The 26310-nt window shown below is 57.0% G+C and overlaps 1 protein-coding gene across 10 annotated transcripts in view; it reads left to right on the forward strand.

Moving 5' to 3' along the window:
* Positions 1-26310, forward strand: part of PACS2 (phosphofurin acidic cluster sorting protein 2) — a 53319-nt gene that overhangs the window by 14267 nt on the left and 12742 nt on the right. For 4 of the 10 annotated variants that reach the window (XM_074326757.2, XM_088797590.1, XM_074326748.2 and 1 more), the window contains exons 2-12: positions 15163-15250; positions 17285-17374; positions 18481-18606; positions 19342-19504; positions 20035-20108; positions 20357-20437; positions 21523-21582; positions 23415-23572; positions 24814-24904; positions 25201-25275; positions 25732-25877. In XM_074326757.2, coding sequence (XP_074182858.1) covers positions 15163-15250; positions 17285-17374; positions 18481-18606; positions 19342-19504; positions 20035-20108; positions 20357-20437; positions 21523-21582; positions 23415-23572; positions 24814-24904; positions 25201-25275; positions 25732-25877 — 1152 coding nt within the window. The remainder of the gene's footprint in view (positions 1-15162; positions 15251-17284; positions 17375-18480; positions 18607-19341; positions 19505-20034; positions 20109-20356; positions 20438-21522; positions 21583-23414; positions 23573-24813; positions 24905-25200; positions 25276-25731; positions 25878-26310) is intronic. The other 6 variants (XM_074326749.2, XM_074326754.2, XM_074326750.2 and 3 more) reach the window with 5 other exon arrangements.

Genomic DNA, 26310 nt, shown 5'->3' on the forward strand with positions numbered 1-26310 from the left:
TTGGGGTGACAATTGTTAGCAAAATTACATAGATTTCAGGTGTACAATTCTGTATTACATCATCTATAAATCCCATTGTGTGCTCATCACCCAGAGTCAGTTCTCCTTCCATCACCATATATTCGATCCCCCTTACCCTCATCTCCCACCCCCCACCCCCCTTACCCTCTGGTAACCACTGAACTATTGTCTGTGTCTATGAGTTTCTGTTTCTCATTTGTTTGTCTTGTTCTTTTGTTGTTTTTGGTTTATATACCACATATCAGTGAAATCACATGGTTCTCGGCTTTTTCTGTCTGACTTATTTCGCTCAGCATTACACTCTCAAGATTGCTGGACCGTTCTTAACGGAAGTGCTTTGGGCCGCCTGCTGCTCTGCAGGCCTCTGCGTGCCGTGGCCTGGCTGCGTGGGCCTTGGGCACAGCCGGGGCCCAAGCAGGGCAGCGGGCTGCTGGTAGGGCCCACGGGGAGTACATGGGTACCATCACTGGGCTGTGATGCCTGGGAGGTGGGCAGGGCGTGGGGGCCGCCTGGCCAACTGCCAGTGCAGAGCTCCACCTCCCACTAGGACAGACACGCAACAGCACAGGCAGGTCAGCCCTGGAAACAAAAGGCCCCTTAGTTTTTCCTCCCACAAGACACTTAGCGCATTTGGGGCCACAGAGGCACACCCCTCATGTCCCCACGTGCCTGGCAGAAAACGGCGATGTCAGTGTTGTCACAGGGCCAGCCAGACACTGCTGCATTTTTTACAAACCCATAAATGCCCTCCGTGCCTACGAGGGCCCTACCCTGTTGTGGGGGGCTGGGCCCGGCCAGGGTCCCTCCTTGGCCCGTGTGGTTGGCTCTGTGCCAGGCCTCCAGCTGGGCACTGCTGCTGGGAACGGGAATTGGGGCAGCCCCTCAGAGGGTTAGGCAGTCACCATGTGACCCAGCAAGTCACTCTTTCCAAAGGACGGGAACAGGGACTCGGACAGAAAGCTGTCCACCGATGTTCATAGCACCTTTCTTCACGGTTCCCCAGAGCTGGAACGAGCCCAGGTGGCCATCGGTGGGTGAGTGCGTGAGCACATGTTCTGCCCCGAGTGGAGTGTTACTTGGCCTGGCAAGGAGAGCAGGCCTGACGCCCCGGTGTGGTGAATCCGGAAAGCGTGCTGCTGCGCGGGAGGCAGGCACTGAGGCCACCGTGGGTGACTGCATGGCCAGAGCACAGACCAAGGGCTGCCACCGGAGGCTGGGCAGAGCGCAGAGAAAATGTTCTGGAATCAGAGGGGAGGGCCGCTTGACATGCATCTGTGCTGCCTGCCGCCAATTTCTACACAAGATGGTTGAAATGGCGATTTTATGGTGTTTTTTTGTTTGTTTATTTTCCGGCTTTCATCTGTGTTTATTTTCCTTTCATATAACAGTTACCGGTTTGAAATGTCTGCAGGAAGATGCCACTATCAGCCAGGCTAGTTGGGAATATGGTACATGTTTTACCACAAAAAGCTGTAAGAAAGGAGGACGGATGTTTCTAGACTGGAGGACACCAGCCAGGCAGGCGAGCGGGTGTGATGCGTGGCTGCTCATGGCGGAAGCGTCCCCAGGAAAATGGGATGGCAGGCTCAGGGGTGTCTGCTGGGCGTTGGGCGAGTGGACGCCTTGTGGACAGCCCCTCGCTGGGGAGGAGACACTCCCTGGGGCTTAGGGACTCACACTCCAGCTCATTGGGCGGCCAGAAATCGCAGGTGCATGGGAAGGTGCCCCGAGTTGGTGGCGGGGGGACCCCCTGAAGTGCTGCAACTCTTCTGAGGAGAGCTCAGCTGGGCTCCGGGTGCAGGAGCAGGCCCGCCAGCCTGAGGCTGTGGGGCCCGAGGGCCTGTGTGTGAGCGGGGCCTCTGCCGGCCTCCTCCCTCCTTTCTGTGGGCCGTTTGTCCTTTTGTTGTGCTTCCATAAGAGCCTTTGTGCTGGCTACATCAGCCCCTCGTCTGCCCTTGGCACTGCGGCCATGCTCCTGCGGCCGCCCGCCCGGCTCTGACTTCGTTCGCGAGAACGTCACATTTCAGTCTGAAGAAGAGTGTCACTGCCCAGAATCGGCTCAGCGAGCAAGGCACATGCTTGTCCCCTGCGCGCAGCAGGGCTAGGGCACCGTTGGGTGAGATAGCCCTGTTTGTGGGGAAACCCTTCTTAGCAAGTTTTTAATCAAAAGTTTAAAAACCAGCCCCCGTGCACAACAGTGTAAAATGATGCAGCCACCGTGGGAGACAGTGGGGTGTCCTTAAAGCACTTAGTACAAACTGACCATGCCACCCCGCAGTGTCCCCTGTGTGTGTCCTAGAAGTGAAACAACGTAGATAGGCGTTGGTGCCCCACGCTCACAGCGGCACGCTTCACCGGTGCCAAGACAAGGAAGCCACCAAGTGTCCATGGCGGCTGATGGGTAAGCCACCTGGTCCACCTACACACTCGGACGTCTTTCAGCTTTAAAGAGGACGGACACCCTGACACCTGCTGCGACACGGATGGACCTTGAAGACGTTAGGCTCAGGGAAACAGGCAGTCACAGAGGGGACAAATCCTGTGTGATCCACTCATATGAGGTCTGACAGTTAAGTTCGCAGACTTGTTGCAATGATGTTGCTAACCTGTTTTTATTCAGAGGGATTGTTCGTTATGAATTTGTACCAACTGGACAAACAGTTAACCATGTTTCCTATTTGGAAGTGCTGAAAAGGCTGCGTGAAAAAGTTAGACAAAAACAACCTGAACTTTCTCCAACAATTCACGGCTCTTGCATCACGACAAAGCACCAGCTCACACAGGACTGTCTGTGAGGGAGTTTTTAGCCAGTAAACAAACAACTGTATTGGAACACCCTCCCTACTCACCTGATCTGGCCCCTCTGACTTCTTTCTTTACCCGAAGAGAAAGGAAATAGTGAAACGAAGACATTTTGATGACATTCAGGACATCAAGGGTTAATACGACGACAGCTCTGATGGCCATTCCAAAAAGAGTTTGCAAATTGCTTTGAAGGGTGGACTAGGCACTGGCGTCAGTGCACAGCTTCCCAAGGGGAGGACTTCGAAGGTGACTGTAGTGATATTCAGCAGTGAGGTATGGAGCACTTTTTCTAGGATGAGTTCGCGAACTTCATCGTCCGACTACGTCTGAGGTCCCTGGAGGAGTCAGGTCCACAGAGACAGGAAGTAGATGGTGGTGCTGGGGCCGGGGGAGGAGGGACTGGGCAGTGAGTGTTTAATGGGGACAGAGGTTCAGATTGGGACGATGAGAACGTTCTGGAGACGGATGGTGGCGATGGTCGCACAACAGTGAATGTCCTTTATGCCACTGAGCTGTGCACTTAAAATGGTAAAATTTTATGTATGTTTTACCACTATAAAAAAAAGATAAAATTAGACATTGCCAAACTATTCCCCAAATAACGCTGTAGCAACTAACACCCCCTCCTGGGGGAAAAGTTAAGCCAGAACCCTCGGTGTTGACCGGCGCTGCCTTCACTGGCCTGGCTGGGCTGTGGGTGCAGCTGGTCCGCATGGGCTCCAGCCCCCTGGGCAGGGCCTGCCCTTGCTCACACCTTGCCCTCCCAGAGCCCCAGGGCCCCTTCTTGGAGAGCCTGTCCCCACCCTTCCCCCGCCAGTGCCCTCCTGCAGCTGAGTGGAGCCAGGATCCCAGAGTACCTGCCTGCTGCCCCAGCTCCTGAATGGGGTGGTGGTTTAAAGGAGGTACCACCCCCTCTGCCCAGATACTTGGGGGGCCCTCCAGTCTCTGGTTTGCATCACACATGCTGGGACATGGGGGACAGTCTTCCAAAGAGAAAACTGCCACTTTGTGCTATTTCAGGCCTCGCTCTCTGCCCCCACACACTGGGAATTGGGGTTCCCAAGGTGAATGGGCTGAGGTCTTTGTTCTGGGACTGGGGCGCTGGTGCTGGCCAGGCTTCTTGGACGCAGGAACGGGGCGTGGGCCATGAGGGGCCCTGCTTCCTTCTGCTGTGTGGCTGCGTGTGGGGCCCACAGAGGGGACTTGGCAGAGTGGGTGGGACCCGCCATCCAGCCCCTGAGGTGCAGTAACCATGCGACTGTCCTCTTGACATGGAATTGCCTTGCAGGCCTCCATGTATGAAAACTGCTTCAAAACCAGGCTTCTGCGAACTTTCTGAAATGTCACTTGTTCTGCAGCTCACAAAAACCTGGGCTGTTGGGCTGTGGTGCCTGACCTCAGGGGCCCCACCAGAGTCTGAACTCCAAGCCCCTCATCCCTGCTCCCCTGGGCTGTGTGTGTTCCCGCCCCCAGGGGCCTTGTTGAGTGACACTGCTGTCCCCGTTTTCCCGTTCTCAGGGTGCTCCCCCCTCACCATGTCCCCACTGGCCTTCTGTCCAGAGTCGCAGGGCTGTGTCCATCCACCCTTGATCCCTGCCCCCCAGGGCCTAGGCCCAGCAACATGAACCCCAGGCCACTGGATGCCCTTCTGTCTCTCCCCTTGGAGTCCACCAGTGCAGGTCAGCTCCTGAGTGGACGCGGCCACCCCTGGAAATCCCCGCTTTCCTGTCCTTCCCCCACTGCTCTCCCCTCTGACCTTGCCAGCACATCCCTCTTTCTCCAGACTCTGGCCCTTACAACACAACCTTCCAGCCTCTGTCTGGTGCCCAGGCCAGCCCTTCTGTCCGTGGCCTGGAGCTGTGTGGCTCTGGGCTGGGCGAGGACCAGCCCCTGGAGGCGTGCCAGCCTTCCGGGTGGGGCGGGCATCAGGCAGCGCAGGGCCGCAGCTCGCGACCCAGGAGCTCCAGCCTGTGGGTGCCCCGCACTGCAAAAGGCCTGGGAACATGGGGGCACCACAGCAGCTGGTGTTGGTGCTGACAGACAGACATCCACAAAAAGGGACCTTGGAGCCAGCTGGATCGCCCGGTCTCCTGGGAGCCCACCTGATGGCAGGAGGTGGTTCTGAGGTGCTCACAACCTGCCTTCAGCCAACACAGCCTCGCCTGGGGCGCCCAGTTGTCATGGGCGGTGGGTGCCTCTGCAGCTCTGCTGACCATCATGGCTCACTTCCTGCACGTACTCCCCAGGCCCTTGGCAAGTTCTTGGGGACGTGTGGCTATATCTGTGTCCCTCAAAGTTGCCAGAAGTCCTGCAGCCCCAGCTCGTCCTGCGTGACAAGAACCAGAGGCCCTGAAGATTGAAGTGTGTGTACAGGGCAGCTCTCAGGACCAGAGACCAGTATTCCTGCCTAAGAGCCTTCATCCTCAGGATGGTCCGCAGTGACAGCAGCGGCTGCCTCCGACCAAAGATGGTGTAGCGATAAGCGTCACTAGATGCTGCAGAAGGAGAGGTGTACTGTCCCATCCCCACTGAGACAGCGAGACCAGCTGCTCTGAAACGGCAGGGCCAGCAGCAGACACAATGGCCCGGAGAGACGGAAGACAAGGTGTGAGATGTACACCCATGCCTGGCTTGATGACCAGGAAACCCCCTGGGATCCATTTGGATGAAGAGGGACGCAGGGCCAGGCAGGAGCTGGGAGGGCAGCTGGGGATGGCTGGTGGGTCCCAGACACACGTCTGTGGTGGGGGTCTTGTGAAGTGGGGCGCTAAGCTGGCTGCTCGTCCCGAAGGGGGTTGGAGAAGCCCCGAGTGAGCAGGTGGTGGACTGCCGTGTGGAGCAGTCAGTGTTAATTCTGAGAACAGACTGCTCGTTTGAAATGCAAATATTCAAGGTGAGAGGTCAGCATTCGGTCACAGGAGCATCCAAGTCAAGTTACATAAAGAACAGAGAGAATAAAAAATTAGAGGAGCAGACGTAATAAAGAGCAACACGTAATGAAGGAGAAACAATGCCGGATGTGTCGGAAGCCAGCTGCTGCCAGGAGAGGCCTCTAGGAAAACGAGTGAGAGGAAAGCAGAATGCACCAGATGGCTGTGGGGTGGGTCGTACGGCTGAAGTCGGAGTTGAAACCCGGAAATACAGGGTAAACATTGTCAACCCACAGGGAAAGTTGGTAAGTGGGCTAATTTAGTAGAAAAAAAGTGAATTAGTAATTGACTTAGTAAAATAGAAAATGTAAAGAGACCAATCACATGGAAACCTGCTCTCTCCCCAGAGAGCACCAGATGGTTTTATGGATGAATTTCTCCAGATCTTCAGGAAATAAGCCCTATCTCACATGATGTAGTCCAGAGACTGGAAAGGTTAAGGAAGGATGACAAGGGCAGCTGGGTCATGGAGGTGCCCAAGGGCAGCAGCAGGGAGAGAGCAAGGTAATGCACTTGGGAACACAGGTGTGAACATGCTAAGTCACATGTGGACCCCAAACCCCTGCAACATATAAAAAGTAGGAACTACTTCTGGGATGTGTGGTGATTTATTTAACGTCAGAATAGTTATTTTAACTTACCGCTTTGCAGATTGAAAGATCATACTATATCCAGAAAAAGCATCTGGTGAAATTCAGCGTACTTCCTTAGGGACTCAGAAATAAACTGAACTGTTGCCTGCTGTAGTGTACCTGTTAGCAATCTCCAGGGCTGCACTGTCCAGGGTGAGCGTCTACGTGTGGCTGTTCATTCATTTGCCATTTTACTGAAGTGTGCACCTGGGGCCCCAGTCCGAGTGCTGGCTGCTGGCTCCCACATTACTGCAGCCTCGCACACACCATCCCTGCAGGACGTTCACAGTGCTGCTGTCACTGTCCTTAAACATTAGAAACATTACCTTTAAAATCAAGAAGAAAGGTGCAACAAGACCCAGAAAGTAAATAGGATGGAGCTCAAAGAAACAAAGTTGCCATTGGCAGCTCAAAAGGACAATGTGAGAGAGTATGCAAATAATTAGGGCCAAGAAGAAGACCGGAAGGTGATCGATATGAGGTCAGCATACTGAATCAGTGCTGTTGAAATAGCTGCAATAATCGGAAAATAAGAGGACTGTTATTCATGAGAGCAACTAGCAGCTATCCAGGAATAATTTGAACACAGGGCGTTAAAGACTTTCCCAGGAGAAGCACCTAATGACGTCCTCCAGGACGTAAAGCACCTGACAGGCAGACTCAGCGACCTGAAGATGTCAGTTCTCCCTAAATGCAATTCAATTTCATAAAATTCCACATAGGAATAGAACTTGGCAGGCTAACTCTAACATTTATCTGAAACAGGTGAGCGAAAAATGTGTTTGCGTTGGGGAGTATTTCCCTTAGCAGGTGTATTTAAATGAGCCACACCGATTGAAATGGTATGAAATTGGCAGAGCACAGAAAGACGCAGACCGCACGTCCCTTCAGAGATGGCCGTACTTGGCAGTAGGGAGAGGCTGTGCTCCTGAGTAGGTGGTTTGGGGCAATTGGACATCACATAGGAAATAATACAATCAAGTCACTCTCACAGCCACAACTCTAAGTGGACGGGTGACCTCAGTATGAGAAGAGAAGGTAAAACAACTGGGACGAAGGAAGTGGAACAACAGAGCATAGTATCTGGGAAGCATCAATCATAAAAGACATGCATTTACTTCTGTAAACATTTTTTAGAAACCCATTTATGTGACGGTCTACAGCTAGGAGATGATGTATGCAATACATAAGCCAACGATTATATCTAGACAGTAAGAAAATGCCAGTCCAATAGGATATGAACCGGCGAGGGCCACAGGAAGTGCCCATGGCCAGTGCACACCTGGACAGTGGCACAGCCTCCTACAGAGGAAGCCACAGGGAAGTCACGTCAGACCCCCAGATCTAATGACGCTGGTCGTTTGTGTGTCAGCGAGTGTCACAGGCTGAGTTGTGCCCCCTCCCAAGTTCACATGTTGAATCCTTAACTGTCCTAGTGCCTCGGGAAATGTGACTGCATTTAGAGACGGAGCCTTGAAAGATGTGATTGAGTGAACATTAGGTCCTTACGGTGGCCCTGATGCAGTATGACCGGTGTGCTAAGGGGTTTGGACAGAGGCAGACACCAGGGGTCCCATGCAGAGGGACGGCCGTGTGAAGGGGCCGTGAAAGGGCAGCCATCAGCAGGCCGAGGCCCGGAACACCCTTCTGACCAGAAGAAGCCGACCTTGCTGGCATCGCGGTCGCAGACTTCCAGCCTCAGAGCTATGAGAAATGACTGACTTGTGTAAGCCGCTGTCTGTGGCGTTTGTTAAGGCGCCTGAGGACATTGACATCATGACGTGTGGGACTTAAATGGGCCAATAGGAGTCACGCGAGCCCCACGACTTGGGAGAGCAGTGTGGTGGACCCCAGATGGGTTCCCAGTGTGCAGGGTGCAGGCGCAGCAACCCCATTCGCTGGGTGATGCCAGGAAGCGCCCACACAGCCTATAGCAAGTTTGTATGTTTGAGTTACCCACGGTCAACAAGGTCCGAAATTTTAAGTAGACAATTCCAGAAGTAAAGTGATTCGTAGGTTGTCAATTGTGCGCCATTCTGAGCAGGGTGATGAATCTCTAGCATCCTGCTGCGTCCTCCCGGGACGTGACTCATCCGTGTCCTATGTCTGCACCTGGTACACACCCCCACCCAGTTGTCACAGAGGAGCTGGCTTCGTGACCGGATTGGCTGTCAGTATCGCAGGGCCAATGTGCAGGTCACCCTGATTGTACTTGACTATGGCCGGAAGGGCAGGAGCAGTGATGCTGGCAATTTGGACGCACTGAAGAGAAGCCATGAGCGCAGCACAGTAAGATATTCCGAGAGCGAGACCACACTCACATAACTTTTATTACAGTATGCTGTTGCAATTGTTCTGTTTTATTGTTATTGATCTCTTAGTCTCCCTAATTTATAAATTAAACTATCATATGTATGTGCAGGAAAAACCATATGATATATAGAGTTTGGTACTATCTGCAGTTTCAGGCATCCACTAGGGGTCTTGGAATGGGTTCACTGCGGCTAAGGAAGGTGGAGAAAGTGTCAACTACACTAAATAAGTATACAGCAGCCAGGGATATGAACATTTGCTGTGTGACCTAGCGTCCCCAGCTGTCTGAAAGAAACGAGATGTTGGTGCCAAGTTGCAGAGGCACACGCAGGGTGGCCCTAGCCACATGATCGAAGAAACAACACTGCCATGTACATGTGTATGTAGGGAAACCATGGCGAGCCCGGCAGCTGATTGTGCAGCCCACGTTTCTATAACGGGCAGGAAACAGCTGCCTGCTGGTGCTGCCTCGTGTAACTGCAGGGGTCTGTGCTCCAGGGCTGGGCCGGGGCTCTGCCATCCTCGACACATGGCTTCTACCTGTGTCTGACCTGGCTGCCTAGTTCCTGCCATCGCAGCCAGAGGAGAGACAGCCAGCAAGGTGCTGCCCAGGAGGTGATGGACACCTCTGCTCAGGTGCCGCCCCTGGCCTGCTCAGTGCCTGGGAACAGGACCGAGGTCTGGCTTGGCAGCCGAATGACACCCAGCTACCAATGGAGGGTGGGGAGACCGAAGTTTAGGGACAGCTGACAGTGTCCTGGAAGGAGACTCTCCTCCAGATGGTGACTCCTCAGAGAGAAAGGAGGGAGGGTGGGGAGAGCGTACATGGGTTTCTCTGGTTCTGGTCATCTTTAAAAAGATCAGAAGTTAATTCTTGTTGGATATGTGGGGTTTGTGGCATCACTCCAATTTTTCTAGTCGAACACTTCTGTTTTAGAAAACAAAGCAGAATCCTGTTTCTTCAGGTGAGGTATCAGTTGGCTCTGCCCACTCCTGCGCTGAGCAGATGGGGGAGGGAGGCCCAGGTGTGGAGGGGTCCCCTCTGCGTGGAAGCTGTGCTTCGCAGGGCTTGTACTTCACACTGACTGCGATTAACACACTGGCTTCCTTCCCTTACTACTGATCTGTTCCGATAGCAGCCTGTTCTGTGGAACAACATCCCCAGGTTAGTGATGAGTCACGGTTTGTGGGTTTTGAATGTACTTGCTCATGATTTCCTTGAGGGCCAAGTATAACTACTGGCTACAATCCAGCCCTCAGGCCTTTATCTCAGAACAGTATTGGCGAGAAAACAAACACCTTTGTTCTGTTGCTGTGGGTCAGTTTCTCTATGCAAATGATTCTTTTTATGCTTTTAATGTTGTTTGCACTAATAACATCAGCTTGAATGTCTCTTAGGGGGAAAAAGGAAGGAAAATCATAGCGGCTGTGGGTGTCCACAGTCAAGGGAGATGTGCCTCCAAAGCGGGAGCTGTCGGCATGAGGGCCCCTCTGCACCACTGAAAGCTGGCCTCCTGACCTCTGAGTTGCTGTGACAAGGACACGTCCCAGGGGAGTGCCACTGTGCTACTAGCCAGAACCGTCTCCACGCTGTGGACAGCACACACTAGACGCACCCGCCTTCCCAGTCAAACAAGCTAAGGGATGGAAACTAGAAATAGAGGTTGAGTAGTTCCCGGAAGCCAGAGCTCCAGACCCTGAGATCCCCACCCCCAAATGTGTGTCAGGGACGCATTTGTAACTGGTGTAGACGAAGCACGGTGTAAATCAGGCCCATTGTTTGAACTAGCTGATGTGTCCTTTAGGTCTTGTGGTTTCTTTAACGTTTGAAAATTTGCTTTTTAAAGTTTGCCTGCTGTGCAATTTAATACGGTCTAGCTGTGTGTACAGCTCTGACCCGAGTCCCATCACCCCCCTCGATCAGGCTCAGAACACTGGGCAGTTCCCTCCCAGGCCAGCCCCCTTGCAGCCCCATGGCCATCACCAATCCTGTCCGCCATGGGGTCTCCGTTCTGCTCTGGCCCATGACTACGGCACGCGAAGACGCGGGCGCCATCCGCCTGCCACAGCTTCTCTGTATCGCGCCTCTGAGGGCCAGCGCGTGCGTGCACCGAGGCTTCCCATCTCCTGTGCCCCTGTCGCCCTGCACTGCGCTCGCGGATGGATGGGTCTGAGGGACTTGCAGGGCAGTCCTGGTCTGCGGTAATGAACATCTGCTGTGACGCGATGCGTTCCCTGGGGAGGTCTGCGCAGGGGCTGTGCCCAGGGAGCCTGTGTGTGACCCGGGGTCCCCAGCGACAGGGTACAGTGGTGCCTCCCCGCCTCCCCGTGCACTGAAGGCCTTGGCCTTGCTCTGTCGCTCGCTGTCCGTGTGGCTTTCCGCTGTGTTTGCCTCCTCACCATTAACGGCGGGCGTGTGTTGCAGCGCTGCTTTACTGACCTTGCCTTTTTGGTGACGTGTCTGTTCACATCTTTTGCCCATTTTTAGTTGGGTTGTTGAGTTTGAGGAGTTCTCTATATATTGTGGATAAAGCTCTTTGTCCAACGTGATCTGCAAATATTTTCTCCCTCTCAGCGTATCTTTCCATTCTTAACGGTGTTTTCCACAGAGCAAAGTTTTAAATTTTGATGAAGTCAGTTTATCAGACTTTGCTTTCCTGTTCTGTTAATGTACGTGCCTTCCCTTTTGTTGACACCACACCATCGTGATCACTGTGGGTTCACAGCAAGTCTCCATGGCAGGTAGAGACAGGGCCCAACGTACCTCATTCTCCTTTTCCCAGTTATTTTGATTGTTTTGGTTCCTTTGCTTTTCCACATCAATTTTAAAATCAGGTGATTGATACCTGCGGAAAAGGCTTGCCGTGGCCTCCTTGGAGTTGCCTTAAACCTGCAGGTCCGCTGTGGGGCATGGTGCGCCTCTTTGTTTAGCTCCTGGATCCCCAGCATCGGCTGTCGGGAGTTTTCAGCACTCAGAGCCTGCGTTTGTTTTGTTAGATTTGGGTATTTACTTTTGGTTTTGGAGCCACTGTAAATGGACATTTTTATGTATTACACTCGTATGACATGACCTTGCTAAGCTCACAGGTTCTGGGCGCTTGTTTTCACATTTTTCTACCTTCCTGGGGATCGTCGACAGGATGCGCAGGCTGTCTGCAGACGAGGAGTCTGTTCTCTCCAACCGTCTCCTGTTAGTTCCTTTTCTTGTCTTATTGCACTGGGCAGGCCGCAGCGCCACGCGGGGGCCGTGGTGACAGGGCGTGGCTTTGCCTGTCTCCAGTCGTAAGGGCCCGTCATCCATCCCTGGCTTTCCAGCTCCATGTCAGCTCCATGTCCTTTGGACGTGCTCTTTGTCAGGTTGAGGAAGTTCCCATCCATTCCTAGTTCCCCAAGACTTCTTAATCACAAATGGGTATTGAATTTTGTCAGTTTTTCTGGGTCAGTTGAGGAGATGTCATGGTTTTCCTCAGTAGGCTTGTTGTGGCGAATGATTTTCAAGTAAGTGTTGAGCCAGCCTTGCACTCCTGGACAAGCCCCACTCGCTCGTGCCATTGTAGGCATCACTCCTTTTGTATGTGGCTGAGTTCAGTTTGGTCGAAGATTTAAAAATCTATGTTCATGAAGGAATACTGGTCTGCAGTTTTCTTCTTTGTAGGTTTTTTCTTGTGTTGCTGTCAGAGTAATTGCTAACCTCATAAAATGAATTGAAGTGTTCCTTCCTCTTCTGTTTTCTGGAAGATCTTATGTACAATTGGTATTATATCGTTCATTTGCCTGAGTTTTCTCCTTCAGAAGGCTTTTAACTGTTAATTCAAGCTCTTTAATGCACTAGGCTGTTCAGATGGTCTGTTCGTCTCGGTGAGTCCAGGTGGCTTTCTGCCCTTCGTCCAGGTTCTCAGATCGACGTCTGTCCTGACCACTCACGGGAGTTAGCTCTGTGCTGATGGCCCTTCTATTCCTGATCCTGGTCATTTTTTCCTTCTCTCTTTTAATTTTTTGTCTGGCTAGAGGTTTTACCATGTTACTGATCTTCTGAAAGAACCCACTTCGGGGTTGGCTGCCTCTGTTCTGTCTCTGACTTCACTTTGGGTTTAACGCACTCTCCTTCTCCTCGTGTCTCACAGGGTGTCCTTGACACCGTCCTTCTTTTCCAGTGTGAGCTTTTGGCGCGGTGGCACCTTCTGTGGCAGCGCTTAGCGGCGTGACACATGGCTTTCCTTCCACTTTCGTTCCACACAAAGTATTTCTGGTTTCCGTCAACACTTCCTCTGGCTGGTAGGCCATTTAGGGGTGTGCTGTTTAGTTTCCCAGGTAGCTGGTGTTCCCCAGCGACCTTTCTAGCATTGAGTTCCAGTTAGCACCATTTTGGTCAGAGAACACACTTTATGTGATTTCAGTTCTTTAAACTCATTCACATTGTTTTATGGCCCAGGCTGTGGCCCGTCTTGGTGAAAATTAACTCATGTAATCTGTCTTCACCGTCTTTTTTCCTGGCAAGTTTGTTTGCTCAGTGAGGCGGAGCCCAAGGAATCAGAGCGGCCCTGGTGGGTGGATGGGCCAGACTGGGAGCTGTGAGGGGGGCCCTGCTGTGCGAAGTGTCAGCCCCCCCCATGGCACTCCAACTTGGAGCTGTCCCTGCCTTCAAATCAGGGCGTCACAGCCTGGGGAAGGTTGTCTCCTGGCTCCTTTGGGCTCAGTGGAATGCAGACAACATTGGATTTCAATTTATAAAGGTGACTGTGTGACCATGCAGAGCGGTCAGTGCTATTGAAAGAAAAGTTTAACGTCACTTACAGTGCTTTGGGAACAAGAGGTTTGCCATGCCACACGGGGCCTTGGGGGGAAGCACCAGGGACAGTCAGGCAGAGAGAGCGAGGCAGAGGCCGAGACCAGAGTTTTTATGGGGGTTTCCATGGAAAGGCATGGCTTGGCATGGCAGCGTAAATAGCTGAGGACCAACGGCCCCTCGGGCACCGGGGCTGTCCCTAGTCGTCTACTGCCTGTTCTGGTGTTTAGGGCAGGGGATGGTGACTTGGTGTTGAGGACTGGATAAGGAGGGCGTTCAGGTGTGGGCTCTGGACCCAGGGAACATGAGCAACTCTGGCCACGGAACAGCAGTGAGTCTCGGCTCTGCCTGGACAGCGGTGGATCTCGGCTCTGCCTGGACAGCAGCGGGTCTCGGCTCTGCCTGGATAGGGTGGGTCTCAGCTCTGTCTGGACAGCAGCGGGTCTCGGCTCTGCCTGGACAGGGTGGGTCTGTCTTGGCTCCGTGCGTGGTGGCCAAGCGCTCAGGGGCTCCTGAAGTATGTGGTTCCAAGGTCTCTGATTGCTTATGCCCAGGCCCTATTCCCAGACCCATGCCCGCCTGCCTCATGCGTGGCTCCCTGCCGTCTGGATGTAGGCGTGTGCGGGGTCCTCCTTCTGACCCACTGTGTCCTCACGCCCTGTTTACCGGCACAGAGACAGCAGAGCACAGTGTCAGTTTGATGGCAGTAAACAGCTGTACCACGTGGCCTGGCTGTGTCTGGTGTCTGTCCTGCTGCTTGGGGTTTCAATGCGTACCTTGGGGGCCGAGCAACAACTCAGGTGGGCACGGAAAGTCTGGATTTCCCAAATGGGACTCCAGCACAGACCTTGGGAGTTGGCCCTGGCCCTTGAACGTATGCTGGTGGACAGTGACATGTTGGATGGTTGTGCAGTCACCCTTATGCAGCTGTCGCTCTCCTGCGAGCCCGCAGGCTGACGCCTGAGTGGAGGGGAGCCGGGGCCTCTGAGACGTGCAACCCTGGCCGCCGGATGTGGGTCTGCACACACGCTCGCACCTGCGTCCTGGTGCCTCACGGGGCTGCTGCCTCCAGGAAGACCACGGGCGTAGGGCCGCATGCCTGTGCGTGGGCTGTAGGAGGGAGGTTCAGGCCTAGTGGACACGGTGCACGTGTGTCCGCCACACTCATCGCCACGAGTCTGTGTGGCTCAGAACAGAGGATGGAGGTGAAAGGTCAAGGAAAGCTCCCTGACCAGAGGGGAGCATGGGCGGGGCCGGTGGGGTGGGGAGGCCAGTGCCCTCACAGCTGGGGGCACTGGCACCTTTGCCTGTGGGGGCACCACTGGTCGGCACGCCCTTCTTTTGCCTACTGTCCACAGACCCTCACCGAGCACCCCCCACAACAGGGAAACCCGCCCTCCAGTACTCTCTGGAGAGGGGCGCCTGGCAGACAGCCTATGGATGCTGAGGGCTACCTGCCATGCAGGGACCATGAGGGTGGCTCCCAGCCTGGATGGGCCTGGGCAAGGGATCCTGGGAGAGGTGTTGGCCAGTCTAGAGGGGTGACGGTAGTGCGGGAGGCTGGGGGCTGAGGGCATGTGGTCCAGCGTGGCCCAGCTGTAGCCAGGGCCTTCCTGGGGTACGAGGAGGCGTGGGAGGGTGCGGTCACGCTGAGCCGCGTCTGTGCCCTTTGCAGATTGTGCAGCCTGACCTTGAAGAAGCTGGTGGTCTTCAAGGAGCTGGAGAAAGAGCCCATCTCAGTGGTGATTGCTGTGAAGATGCAGGTGAGGCTCTCCCTCTGCCACCGTCTTGGGCCGTGCAGGACGGCCGTACTGCCCAGGAGACGAGAGGGCACGGCCACACCGATAGCCTGGCCCACATCTGTGTAGGTGGCTGGGGGCCGAGTGCGTCCGGGGAGCGGGAGGGCCTCTACCGGGGCAGTTGGCTTGGAAGACAGTCCTGATGCTTTGGCAGCGTTGGGTGCAGTCCCATCCCCTGTGGGGCAGGTGGCTAGCCCAGCATTCTGGAAGGTGGAGGAAAGCGAGTGTGCTGACCTCACCTGCAGGTGGGCCTTCCCGGAGCAGAAGTGTGGACCCTCCCTGCGCCCCACACGTGCTCCTTGCACATGCGCCTGTCACCCACTAGCCCTGACCCAGGGCCTCTCGTGTCTGTGCGCTAATGCTCCTCCAGCCTCGCAGCCCCCTCTGTCTGGTTTGAACAGGTCACTGTTTCAGGAGGGCCCAACCCTCAGCACTGCCTTCGCCCGGCAGCCAAGGCGGCAGGGGCCCTGTCGGCCGTGTGGGCTATTGTGGCCTTTTCAGGGGCTCCTGGGTTCCAGGTCCACTGCCCAGGCTGGGAGGTGGCTCTCAGCCCTGGGCTGCCCAGAGAGTGCATCCTGTGGCCCTTGGCGGCCATCCCCCCACAGGTGTGGGAGCGTGTAGGATCCACCTCTCCCCGCTGTCCCCCAGCACCAGCCCACAGTCTCCTCCAAGTGTGGGAATGCCCTTGGCGGGGACCCACAGCAGGTACCGGTGCCTGTCCTCGTAGGACACCCAGGCCCAGCCTGCTGGAGCCCACGTCTGTGGCCCCATATGAGTGCTCGGGACTGGCCGTGGGTCACCAGGGCTTCCTGTCCGGACCTGCAGGAGCTGCTCAGAGACCTGGGGCCATGGAGCTTGGCTCACCTCCGAACTGAAAGCTTGTGTCTGAGGAGGCAGAGGCCCGTCCCCTTTTGCAGGCAGTTGCCGCCACCCGGAAACATTACTTTTAAATAAAGTTCTGAAGAAATTCTATCCTTGCTGGAGATGCTGTTGTGAGTCCTTAGCGTCCCAGCAGGCCGTGCAGAGCTTTGTGCTAGGCCTCAGGAAGCTGCCCGTGGCTGGGCTCTGGGCCTGACCCCCTTCCTCCAGCTGCCCATTTCCCAGACCCCTCGTGACCAAGCCTGAGCCTCCAGGATCAGGGTCCCAGGGCACTGGGAGCCACCCTGCCTCTCCAGCTCCCCCATTGACTGGCTGCTTGCCTACCCCCACGACGCTCAGCTCCTTCTGGCTTCTCTCTGGGCGTCCTCCTGTCTGGGTCACCTGCTGTCTGCCTGCTCTGCACCTGCGTCCGAGGAGCTGGGCCATGCCAACCACCCCACCATGTCCCTCCACCTGTCCTTGGCCTGCTCCTGTCACCTCAGTCCCCACCCAAGCTGAGGCCCTTGTGTTTGAATTCCCAAAGGAAGCAATCTTGCTGGCCTTTCTCACTGACCCAAGCCTGCGCTGTGCTGGGTGCCCACCAGACCTGGGCATGGCTTTGTACACGTGGCTCACACTCCACTCACCACAGCCCTTTAGTGACGACTTCCTGGAGCCTGCAGGCTCGTTGGCATGCAGCGCATTTGTTCCCATGCGTCCATGTGTTTCTCAGGTCTGTTTGTAGGCCCTCTGGTCCCACATCCTGTGACACGGCCGCCATGTTTTCATTGGTGACTCTTATAGGGTGCTCACCCCCCACCGTCCTGTGTTTTCAAAACTGCCTGGCATCTCACACTGCTCTTCCCAGTGTCCAGTCGCCCTGCACCCACGGCTGCATTTCTTGGTGGCTTCAGTAAATTTGCAGTGACTGTTCTCAGTCGTCTCAGTCCTTAGGCAGATTCCTAGAGGAGGATTGGGCGGTTCAAAGGTGTGGACGTCTTTAGGACTCGACAAATCTGTCGAGCTGCCCTCGGGAGCCCGTGCCCCCAGGCTGTGGCTCCTCATCCTGAGAGTTTGAATAGAACTGAGGGGACATCTAGCTGGTGTCACTTGAAATGACACGCTGTCTTACTCTCCCAGGGCTCCAAGCGCGTCCTGCGGTCCCATGAGATCGTGCTGCCCCCCAGTGGACAAGTGGAGACCGACCTGGCCCTGACCTTCTCACTGCAGGTGGGCTCTCAATGTCATCGGCCCCACAGTTTACTCTGAAACAATAGACAGTGCACTTGGCTTTATAACAGGTGGAGTTTTTCATGCCAGTTCCATGATAAAGAGAGTAGTGAGGCTGGAAACTCAAATGACCAAGTTCCAATCTTTCCATTCTCATGTTGGGAAGAGATGGGGAAGGGACGTGGGGACTCGTAGTATAAGCTCAGACCCCTTCAAGGTATTTCTGGGTGTGGGCAGTGGATGTGGGCTCACTTTAGACCGGGACACACACCCCCAGAATGAAGCAGACAACATCCCCTGGACTCTGTCCACCCAGATCAGCCCCAAACTGACCCAGAGGGCATCTTGTCCTGCCTTCGTTTCTGTTCTCGTGGTCGTTTTAAGATCCGTGTTATTTAGATTCAGCAGATACACTTTCTCCTCGCCTAACATGTGCTTTAAACATTCAAACTGTATTTAGTGTCCATTTCAAACCCACAAAACCCCTCTTTCTCCTTGTAAGTGGGTAAGGCAAGTGTGGTCTAGTGTATACAGGAGAGGTCTGCCGGGCCCTTTGCGCCCTCCCCCAAAGCCACGTCCCCCGCCCCTCGCAGCCCCCTGCTGCCTGGCTGTGCCGGGGGGCACGTGGGTGGCACCCTGACCCCAGTTCTGACACCCACCACAGCGCGTCTGGGGCTTGTGTGGATTTTTTTCTTTTTGTGGGGGTCAGGTTTGTTGGAGCATAATTTGCAAAATGCGCAATTCCTTCTTTTTGAATATATGGTTCTGTGAGTTTTAAGCAACGGGCACAAGTGTGTAACCACCATCGCAGTCCAGCCTTCAGGTGGAAGTCCCGGTGTACGACCATCCCATTGCCCCAACGCCGAAACTGGTTTTCACTTGTGAACTTGGAGGAGAGCCTGTGAACACCTTCGTGCACACAGCTCTGCGTCCCTCAAAGCCCTGCCACACCCCCCGGGTGGCCCCGACCAGCCCTGGGTGCATAGCCACCTGACACCCTCGGCAAACCGCATGTTGCCTGTCGGTGGCTTTTAGTGTTGACTGTGGCCAATGAGCCAGTGAGGACCCTGTGGGGGGGCCTGTGTGACAGCGCCCCTCCCCCACAGTACCCTCACTTCCTGAAGAGAGACGGTAACAGGCTGCAGGTCATGCTGCAGCGGAGGAAGCGGTACAAGAACCGGACCATCCTGGGCTACAAGACGCTGGCGGCAGGCGCCATCAACATGGCCGAGGTGAGGCAGCCGGGCGGCCCCCTGGCCCTAGCAGCACCTCCTCAGCTGGGATCTGAAGGGATGGCCGCCCTTCGGCTGAGGGTAGCTTTCGGCCTGGACTGGGTGTGAGCTGTCCAGCAGGACAGGGCTGCAGACGGCACCAGGGACGCCCGGGAGGGTGGTGCACGTGCTCAGGGTGGGTCAGGGTGACATGAAGTTGAAGTCCCCTGGTGAGGAAACGATGGGAAGTGTGTCAGAACAGAACCAACCCCAACCACCTGTCCTGGAAGATCTCGTGGCCCCCAGCTCCAGAGCTCTGGCTCTCTGAGGACTTTGGAAGGAGCAGGCTGGGCTCAGGGGCCCTTATGTTTCGGGGCCTTCACGGTCATGGGGGGGCATCAGGGACGTGGAGCTGTGGGTGACCACCTGGCATGGGGCATGGCAGGGCCACAGGAGGTGGCCAGTCTCCGTGGTCCTCACAGACAAGTAGTCATATCCCGTGGGCTAGTGGTCATGTCTGGGAGCTGCCGTCTTCACATAGTTCGCTGCGGCTGTGGCCCTCGGGCAGGCGGGCAACCTCTAGTCCCCGGAGCTGAGCCGGGCGCTGCCCCCCCAGCCCAGCCCAGTGTTCTCCCCCTGGCCTGTCTACCTGGCTCCCATATCCTCTGGCCATGTATCCTTGTCTCCTGCCCATGGCATTCCCCACCCACACATCCTGCCCTGGTCCATTCTGGAATGTGCCGCCCCCTCCCCCAGGTGATGCAACGCCCCCCCGAGGGCGGCCAGGTACTGAGCCTCTGTAGCAGCGTCAAGGACGCCTCTGCCAAGGTAGCCGAGATCTGCATCTTCTCCCTGTCCAGCCAGCCCATCGACCACGAGGACAGTGCCATGCAGGCTGGCCCCAAGACCAAGTCCACAGGTGAGTGCAGCCGTGGGCAGTGCCCATTCCCCTGCCTCTGTGCCACGTGGCCACCATCCTGCAAGTTTGAGACGTCAGAGGTGGTGGTTGTGTGGGATTTGGGTTGCCCTGGTGGCCCCGAGGTCACAGCAGAGTTCCTCGTGCTGTCGTGGGGACTTGGCTGTGAGGCGTCCCAGCCCTGCCCTTGGCAGCCATGACATCGGTAGTAAGTGGAGGTTGTGGGATGGATCGCGGTGCCTCCCGGGTCTGGGTACAGGTCCTAGCATGGGCTGTCACTGTCACAGGTAGGGTTACTGTCCCCTGTGAGATGAAGGGGGACCGGCAGGGTCCCAGTCAAAGACAAGATCCAAGCTGAAATGCATGCTGTGCTGGGCGGGAAGGGCTGTGGGGGCCGCCATGGGGTGCGGTGGGGCACGAGGTGGTGCAGGGTACGGCCCCTCCCCCACTGCCGCCTGCTCCCCGCGCATCTGGGCCGTCCTTGGGTTGCTGCCTCGTTGCCAGGATGCCCCTTCCGTGTGCTCACCCCGCAGATAACTATTCTGAGGAGGAGTACGAGAGCTTGTCCTCTGAGCAGGAGGCCAGCGACGATGCTGCACCAGGGCAGGTACCTGGGCCACACAGGCCAGGACCCCAGAGCCACCGGCTCCGTCAAGACCCTCCAGAACCAGCATGGGGGGTTGGGGGCTAGGCGCCCAGCTCCAAATGCTGTGCCAGTTTCATCCTGGGGCTCGGAGTGTGTCTGCAGGCACTCAGGGACAGCCCTTGGGCTCCTGGCCTCCTGTGTGAGCCGCCCGGGAGGCCGCCATCCCTGTGGGCGGGGCCCCTGGCCTCAGGTGCCGTGTGTGTCTGCAGGACCTGGACGAGGATGACTTCGATGAGGGGAAGCCCAAGAAGCAGCGGCGATCGATAGTAAGAACGACGTCCATGACCAGGGTCGGTGGAAACTGGTGTTACTAACACTAGGGAAGGGCAGGGCGGGGGCCGGGCCGGGCGGGGGGAGGGGGGGTTCACAGTGGGCGTACGCTGAGGTGTGGCCTCTCCAGAAGTGCTGTCTCTTCCCCTCAAGACCCCATGCCATGGCCTGGGAGTGGGGGCTGCAAGGCACTCAGGCATTGCAGTGAGAGCTCCCCTGGCAGACGCGAGCCAGGCAGGGCGTCCCCATGCAGACCCCAGCTGCTGCCTCAGGCCCGTGGACAAGCTGGGGTGGCTGCCTTCTTGCCCAGGTCACTCCATGAGCATAGCTGGGGGCTTTCCTGTCCCCACTTTTGCCCAGAGGTGCCCTGTGTGAGGCCAGTCCCATCTATGTTTAGCATGCAGCCCCCCTTGGCAGGGCTGGCAGGCTTCTCCAGGAGGAAAGCCCCTGGCACAGTCCTCAGCCGGCACAGAAGGCCCCCCCCACTGGGTACTGGAGCTCCTGGGACAGCTCACAGCTGCTCCCTGTGAGGCCATGGCAATGGGTGCCCAGGGCCGCCCCGGTGCTGATGGCCCCAGCACTTCTGTCCGGTGGCGCAGTTGCCCCCACAGCTGCAGCAGTTTGAGCCTCAGTCCCAGGGCCTGCGTGTCCCCCTCTGGAGGGGGAGCCTGGGCCTGCTTTGGCAGGGTCGCCCCCACACACATACTGGCTGAGAGTGGCCGCCTTGCTCCGAGGCCAGTGGCTGGAGCAGAGCCTGTGCGGCCCAGGGTAGCACTGGGGCTTAGATGCAGCTGGGGCTCTGCACTGAGCCCTGCCGGGCTGTGTACGGTGCCTGGGGAGGGGCCGGCGACCTAGGAAGGGCGGCAGCTGCGTCTGCCCAGAGGCTTCTGGGAGAACCCTGGAGTCAGCACACGCTGTCTCTCTGGCTCCTGTGGTGGGTCTTCCCAGTCCATTTCTGATGTGACTTCAGCCGTGGTGGAAAATGCTTGTTGTTAAACTTTTGAGGGTGCCGTTCAGTGTGCATCTCCCTCCCGCGGAGAATGCGCTGGGCGTGTCCTAAGGGAAGTATCTGGGCTGTGGCTGTGAGTGTTCTGTTGTCCCACAGCAGCAGAACTTCAAGCAGAAAGTCGTGGCGCTGCTACGCAGGTTTAAAGTGTCGGAGGAGGTGAGAGCTACCACGGTCCCCGTGCCCCCTGTCTCCCAACCCCGTTTCTACCAGGTCCTGCCAGCCCTGTCTCTCCGCCCATCTCTGTCCCCGCCCCACACCCCGTCTCTGCGCCGCTGGGGCTTCACCCACGAGCAGGTGGCAGTGCCTACCCCCAGGGGCACCCCAGGGTCCAGCAGAGACCCCAGGAGACCACCTGCTGTGTTTCTTGAGCTTCACCTGGATGAACAGACCAGGAGGAAGGCTGCACTTCTTCCTTGGGGGGTGTGATCACAGGTTTTTGTGGGTTTTTTTATGAATCAACTTTTTATAGCAGTTTGAGGTGCACAGTGACATCCAGCGGAAAGTGTAGCCATTCTGTGTGCCCCTCGCCTACACACAGCCTCCCCACCATCAACACACCATGTGTTTTGACATTTCTTCTTTTAGCTTTTCCCTAGTCTTCAAATTTTCTGATGAGTGCACATAAATAACCCTTATAACCAGAGAGAAAACACCTTCTTTTTTTTAATGTGGTCAGAGGAAAATTAGTCCCCAGGTTCAGGAGCCACCTGGGAGATGTGGAGCTTAAGTATCTGAGCCCAAGTGTGGTCATCACACATGGTCATGATGGCAGGCAGTGACCTGAGCCACCCGGTCGGCTGCACGTCCACGTCCACGTCCACGGCCGTGCCCTGGGCAGGGCCGGCGGCCATCCTCGCACGGGGCTCAGCAAACTCGTCTCCGGGTTCAAGGCCATTCCTCGCACATGCCCAGCTGACTTTCTGCCGAAATCGACTTGCTAGTCCTAAAACTTAGGTGGGAATAGTAGGGACCCAGAAGAAAGACAACAACCCTGAGAAACAATGTTGGCCTCGTGCTTTCTAATTTCACAACTTACCTCCAGTCCATGGTAATCGAGACCGTCTGGCAGTCAGTTAAGAGTCCAGAAATAAGTCCTATCAGCCCATAAAATAGAACATTTTTGCAAATCATGTATCTGATAACAGACTTGCGTCCAGAATATGTCGAGAACATGTACAACTCAAAAAGACAACCCGGTTAAAAAATTAGCTACTCAGTTAACAATTGGGCCCAGGATCAGACTAGACATTTCCTCCAAAGAAGATGCACGAATAGCCAATAAGCCCAGAAAAGACGCGTGGCATCACTGGTCACCGGGGAAATGCAAACTGGAACCTCAGCGAGGTGCCAGGTGGCTGTGACGACGGGAACGTGGGAGGTGCTGCGCTTTGGAAAACAGTCTGGCGGTCCTGCAGCCCCTCGGGAAGTTAAATGCACAGCTGCCAAACAGCCAGCAGTCCCGCTGCCCGGTGTCTGCCTGTGAGAGGCAGAAGCATGTCCACATGAGGACTGGCAATCACGGAGGCTTCACTGGAACGGGCCCTTTGTGTCATGGCACCGGCGGCAGACACAATAGGACGGTGCTCACGGCCATGGTGCTGAGGGGAAGCCCAGCACAGGCTGTGTGCTGTGTCACTCCAGTTGTGGGATGTTCTGGAAGATGCCAAGCACAGGGGACAGTCACTTTGGGGTGGTCTGGGGAATGGGAAGGGACTGCAGGGCAAGGGGCCTCTGTGGGGGGAGGGGCACAGCGGCACACACCTGTCCAGCTTTGCAGTCCAGGTGGGCATCTCCATGTTGAAGCACGGCTCCATCAGTGGGATCGTGGGAGCCTGTGACGGTCCCCAGGGGTTGCCCCAGTGCCTGGGATAATGGCTGGTGGGGCTGCTGAGGGAGGGCGCTCGGTGGCTCTGCCCTCCTCCTGCCTGTCCTGCAGGTGTCCCTTCCCCAGCCCAGGGCCAGCCCTCACGTGTCTGGCCTCGTGGTAGGTCCTAGACTCGGAGCAGGACCCTGCAGAGCACGTCCCCGAGGTGGAGGAGGACCTGGACCTGCTGTACGACACTCTGGACATGGACAACCCCAGCGACAGCGGCCCGGACATGGACGACGACGACAGTGTCCTCAGCACCCCCAAGCCCAAGCTCAGGTGTGGGGCCAGGGCATGGGCTCGGGGGCTGTGTCTCCTCAGGGTGCCCCAGGTGTCTGAGCTGAGAGGTGGCTCAGGGTGGGAACCAGGCCACGGTCTGGGATGTTCTCTGGGATCCGTTGGGTGCATGAAGTCAGGGGGAGACAGCGGGGAGGTAGATGGGACCTTGCCTGCAAGTGGCTCTGGTGTGGGGGATGGGGAGGTGGGATATAGGATGGAGGTCAGGGGTCCTCCCGGGTGCTGGCTGGCTATGCTGGGGGTCAGGGGTCCTCCCAGGTGCTGGCTGAGTCAGGGGTCTGGGGTCCTCCCAGGGTGCTGGCTGGCTGGGTCAGGGGTCCTCCCAGGGTGCTGGCTGGCTATGCTGGGGGTCAGGGGTCCTCCCGGGTGCTGGCTGGCTATGCTGGGGGTCGGAGATCTTCCCAGGCTGCTGGCTGGCTGAGTGAGGCCCTGTCACGGGGACCAACAAGTATGAGGCCACAAGGCTTCTGTCCATCGGGGAGATGGGTGCTGGCAACTGCAGCGGTGTCCCTATCACAGACAGGAGGAGGGAGCTGCACTGTTGATGCCTGTCCCCGAGGTGGTTGGTATGGCTAGTGACAACAGGGATTCCCAGGGAGAGGACAGGGGCAGAAGAGTTGCACAGTTCTGGGAGTGAGAAGTGGCCATCTCAGGGCTCCTGACCCTCCCCTCACGTTTCCATGTCCCCACATGGCTTTGTCACCAGACATTGCATGAGTCCCAATCATCATTTCAGCTTGAGCTACCTTCTGAGTGCCTTTGAATCTTGAGTCTCTTCCACCCCCTCCATGTCCCTATTTCCTGGGACAGGACGTTTGGCCGGCTTGGCCAGGGTTGGCCCAGATCTTGCTGATGGTGCTTTGCTTGTGCTGTTCCGCGTGTTCCTGTGCCCCTACAAGCTGGCTGGGGGTCCCAAGGCCCCCAAGGACCACTTGGATGGTCCTCCAGCAGGATTGTGGGGTGGAGCTGTCACCCTGTGCAGCTAGCCACCCTGCCCAGAGCTAAGGCCCTGAGCAATGGGGGTTCAGGGACACAGGTCAGGCTGATCTCAGCAGGTGCTGGACGAGACGGCACCCGGCCTCCCGGGCTTATTGTCTCTCCCACGCCGTGGTTCTTGAGGGTGGGGGGCCTTCCGATGCTGCTGCTGTGCCGTGGGGCAGTGGTTGTGCCTTTGGTGTGGAGAGGGTCCTAGACAGTGATTCCCTCTGTCCCCGTGTCCCCAGGCCGTACTTCGAGGGCCTGTCACACTCCAGCTCACAGACAGAGATTGGGAGCGTCCACAGCACCCGGAGCCAGAAGGAGCCTCCGAGTCCAGTGAGTCCAGGCGGCCCTGGACCCCCACCGGGCTCCCCCACACCCTCCTGTCTCAGTCACCCAGGGGTCACTCACACGTTGGTGCTGGACAAACCCAAAGTTCACGTGCTCCTGGTTTTGTGGTGTGGCCGGGGTCTCCCTGCCTGGTGCCAGGTGACTGGCGTGGGGAAACCCTGAGCCCACGGTCCAGGAAACCCCAGCCAGTGTCCCGGGCCACTCCCCAGCCCAGAACACCCTGCCCACAGTTGGGTCAGCCTCGGCACGGTTGTTAAACACAGCCCGTCTCGTCCACACAGGCCGACGCACCCGAGAAGACACAGGCCCCGGGCGGCAAGCAGCCGAGTGACAGTGTCTCCGACTTGGTGACCCACGTAAGCAGGCAGAGGCCACGGTCACTCATTGTTTAAGCACAGACCTACCCACACGCTGCCTTTAGGGGTGTGACCCGCAGGTGGGGGCCGACACACGGTGCTCCTGCTCGTACTGCCAGGGGCCACGATGAGGGCCCCTGGGTCACCTGGTGGACAGCAGTGTGCCCTGCTTTGCTGTCAGGCCCAGGCCCCATGACAGTGGTTCCTGCTGTCCATGTGGGTATCCCGGGCTGTGGGGCAGGTGTTCGGTTTGGGGAGGTTTGGTGGGTCTCCCGGTGGCGCCAGGGCCAGGAGCTCTGTGGTGGGAGTCGGGTCAGCTCTGCAGCTCCCCAGGGCCGCGTGCGGGTGTGTCCACAGGCGGGGACCGCCAGCCCCCAAGAGGCCTGAACACTCCCACACAAACCGGGAGGAGGCCCAGGCAGGGTGCGTGTCCCGGCAGTGTCCTTCCCCTCCCAGCAGGGCACACCCGCCCCGGGGGAGCCGCTGGCACAGCCTGAGGACAGCCCGGAGGCGGAGACCTCTGCCCTGGGTGTGTTCAGTGAGAAGCTGCCGCCCAGCGGGCGCATCACCAAGACCGAGTCTCTCGTCATCCCGTCCAGCAGGTGACAGGCCACCCCGGGTGGAGTGTGGGCCGAGCAGTGCCTGTGGGAGGGAGGCCGATCTGGGAGGGACGCCCGTCAGCAGGTGTGGGCGCCTGTCCTCGCCAGGCCTGTCTGATGGTGAGGAGCACTCTGATTTCGGCGCCCGCCCTGAGGTCCTCATTGGTCCCCACACCTCCACTTGTCACTAACTGCCGGCAAGTCTTCCGGGCCAAAGTGTGGCTGCCGTCGAAGGCAGGGAAGGTCGTCGTTGGCCCGATCTCGCATTTCCTGACCTGGCCCCGTCAGCGGGCACCCCCACGGCCGGTGCCTGTGTGAGGGCCGTCTGCTCCCATAGCGTGTGTCGCCTGCTGAGCCCAGGGGCCAGACCCTGGGAGAGCCGGACTGCAGCCCCTTCAGGGCACAGGCTCGGGCTCTGCGTAGCCATCCTGGGCAC

This window comes from Rhinolophus sinicus, chromosome 3 (assembly GCF_057876585.1).
Source record: "Rhinolophus sinicus isolate RSI-liver-muscle chromosome 3, RSI-T2T, whole genome shotgun sequence".
In the NCBI taxonomy this organism is placed as follows: Eukaryota; Metazoa; Chordata; class Mammalia; order Chiroptera; family Rhinolophidae; genus Rhinolophus; species Rhinolophus sinicus.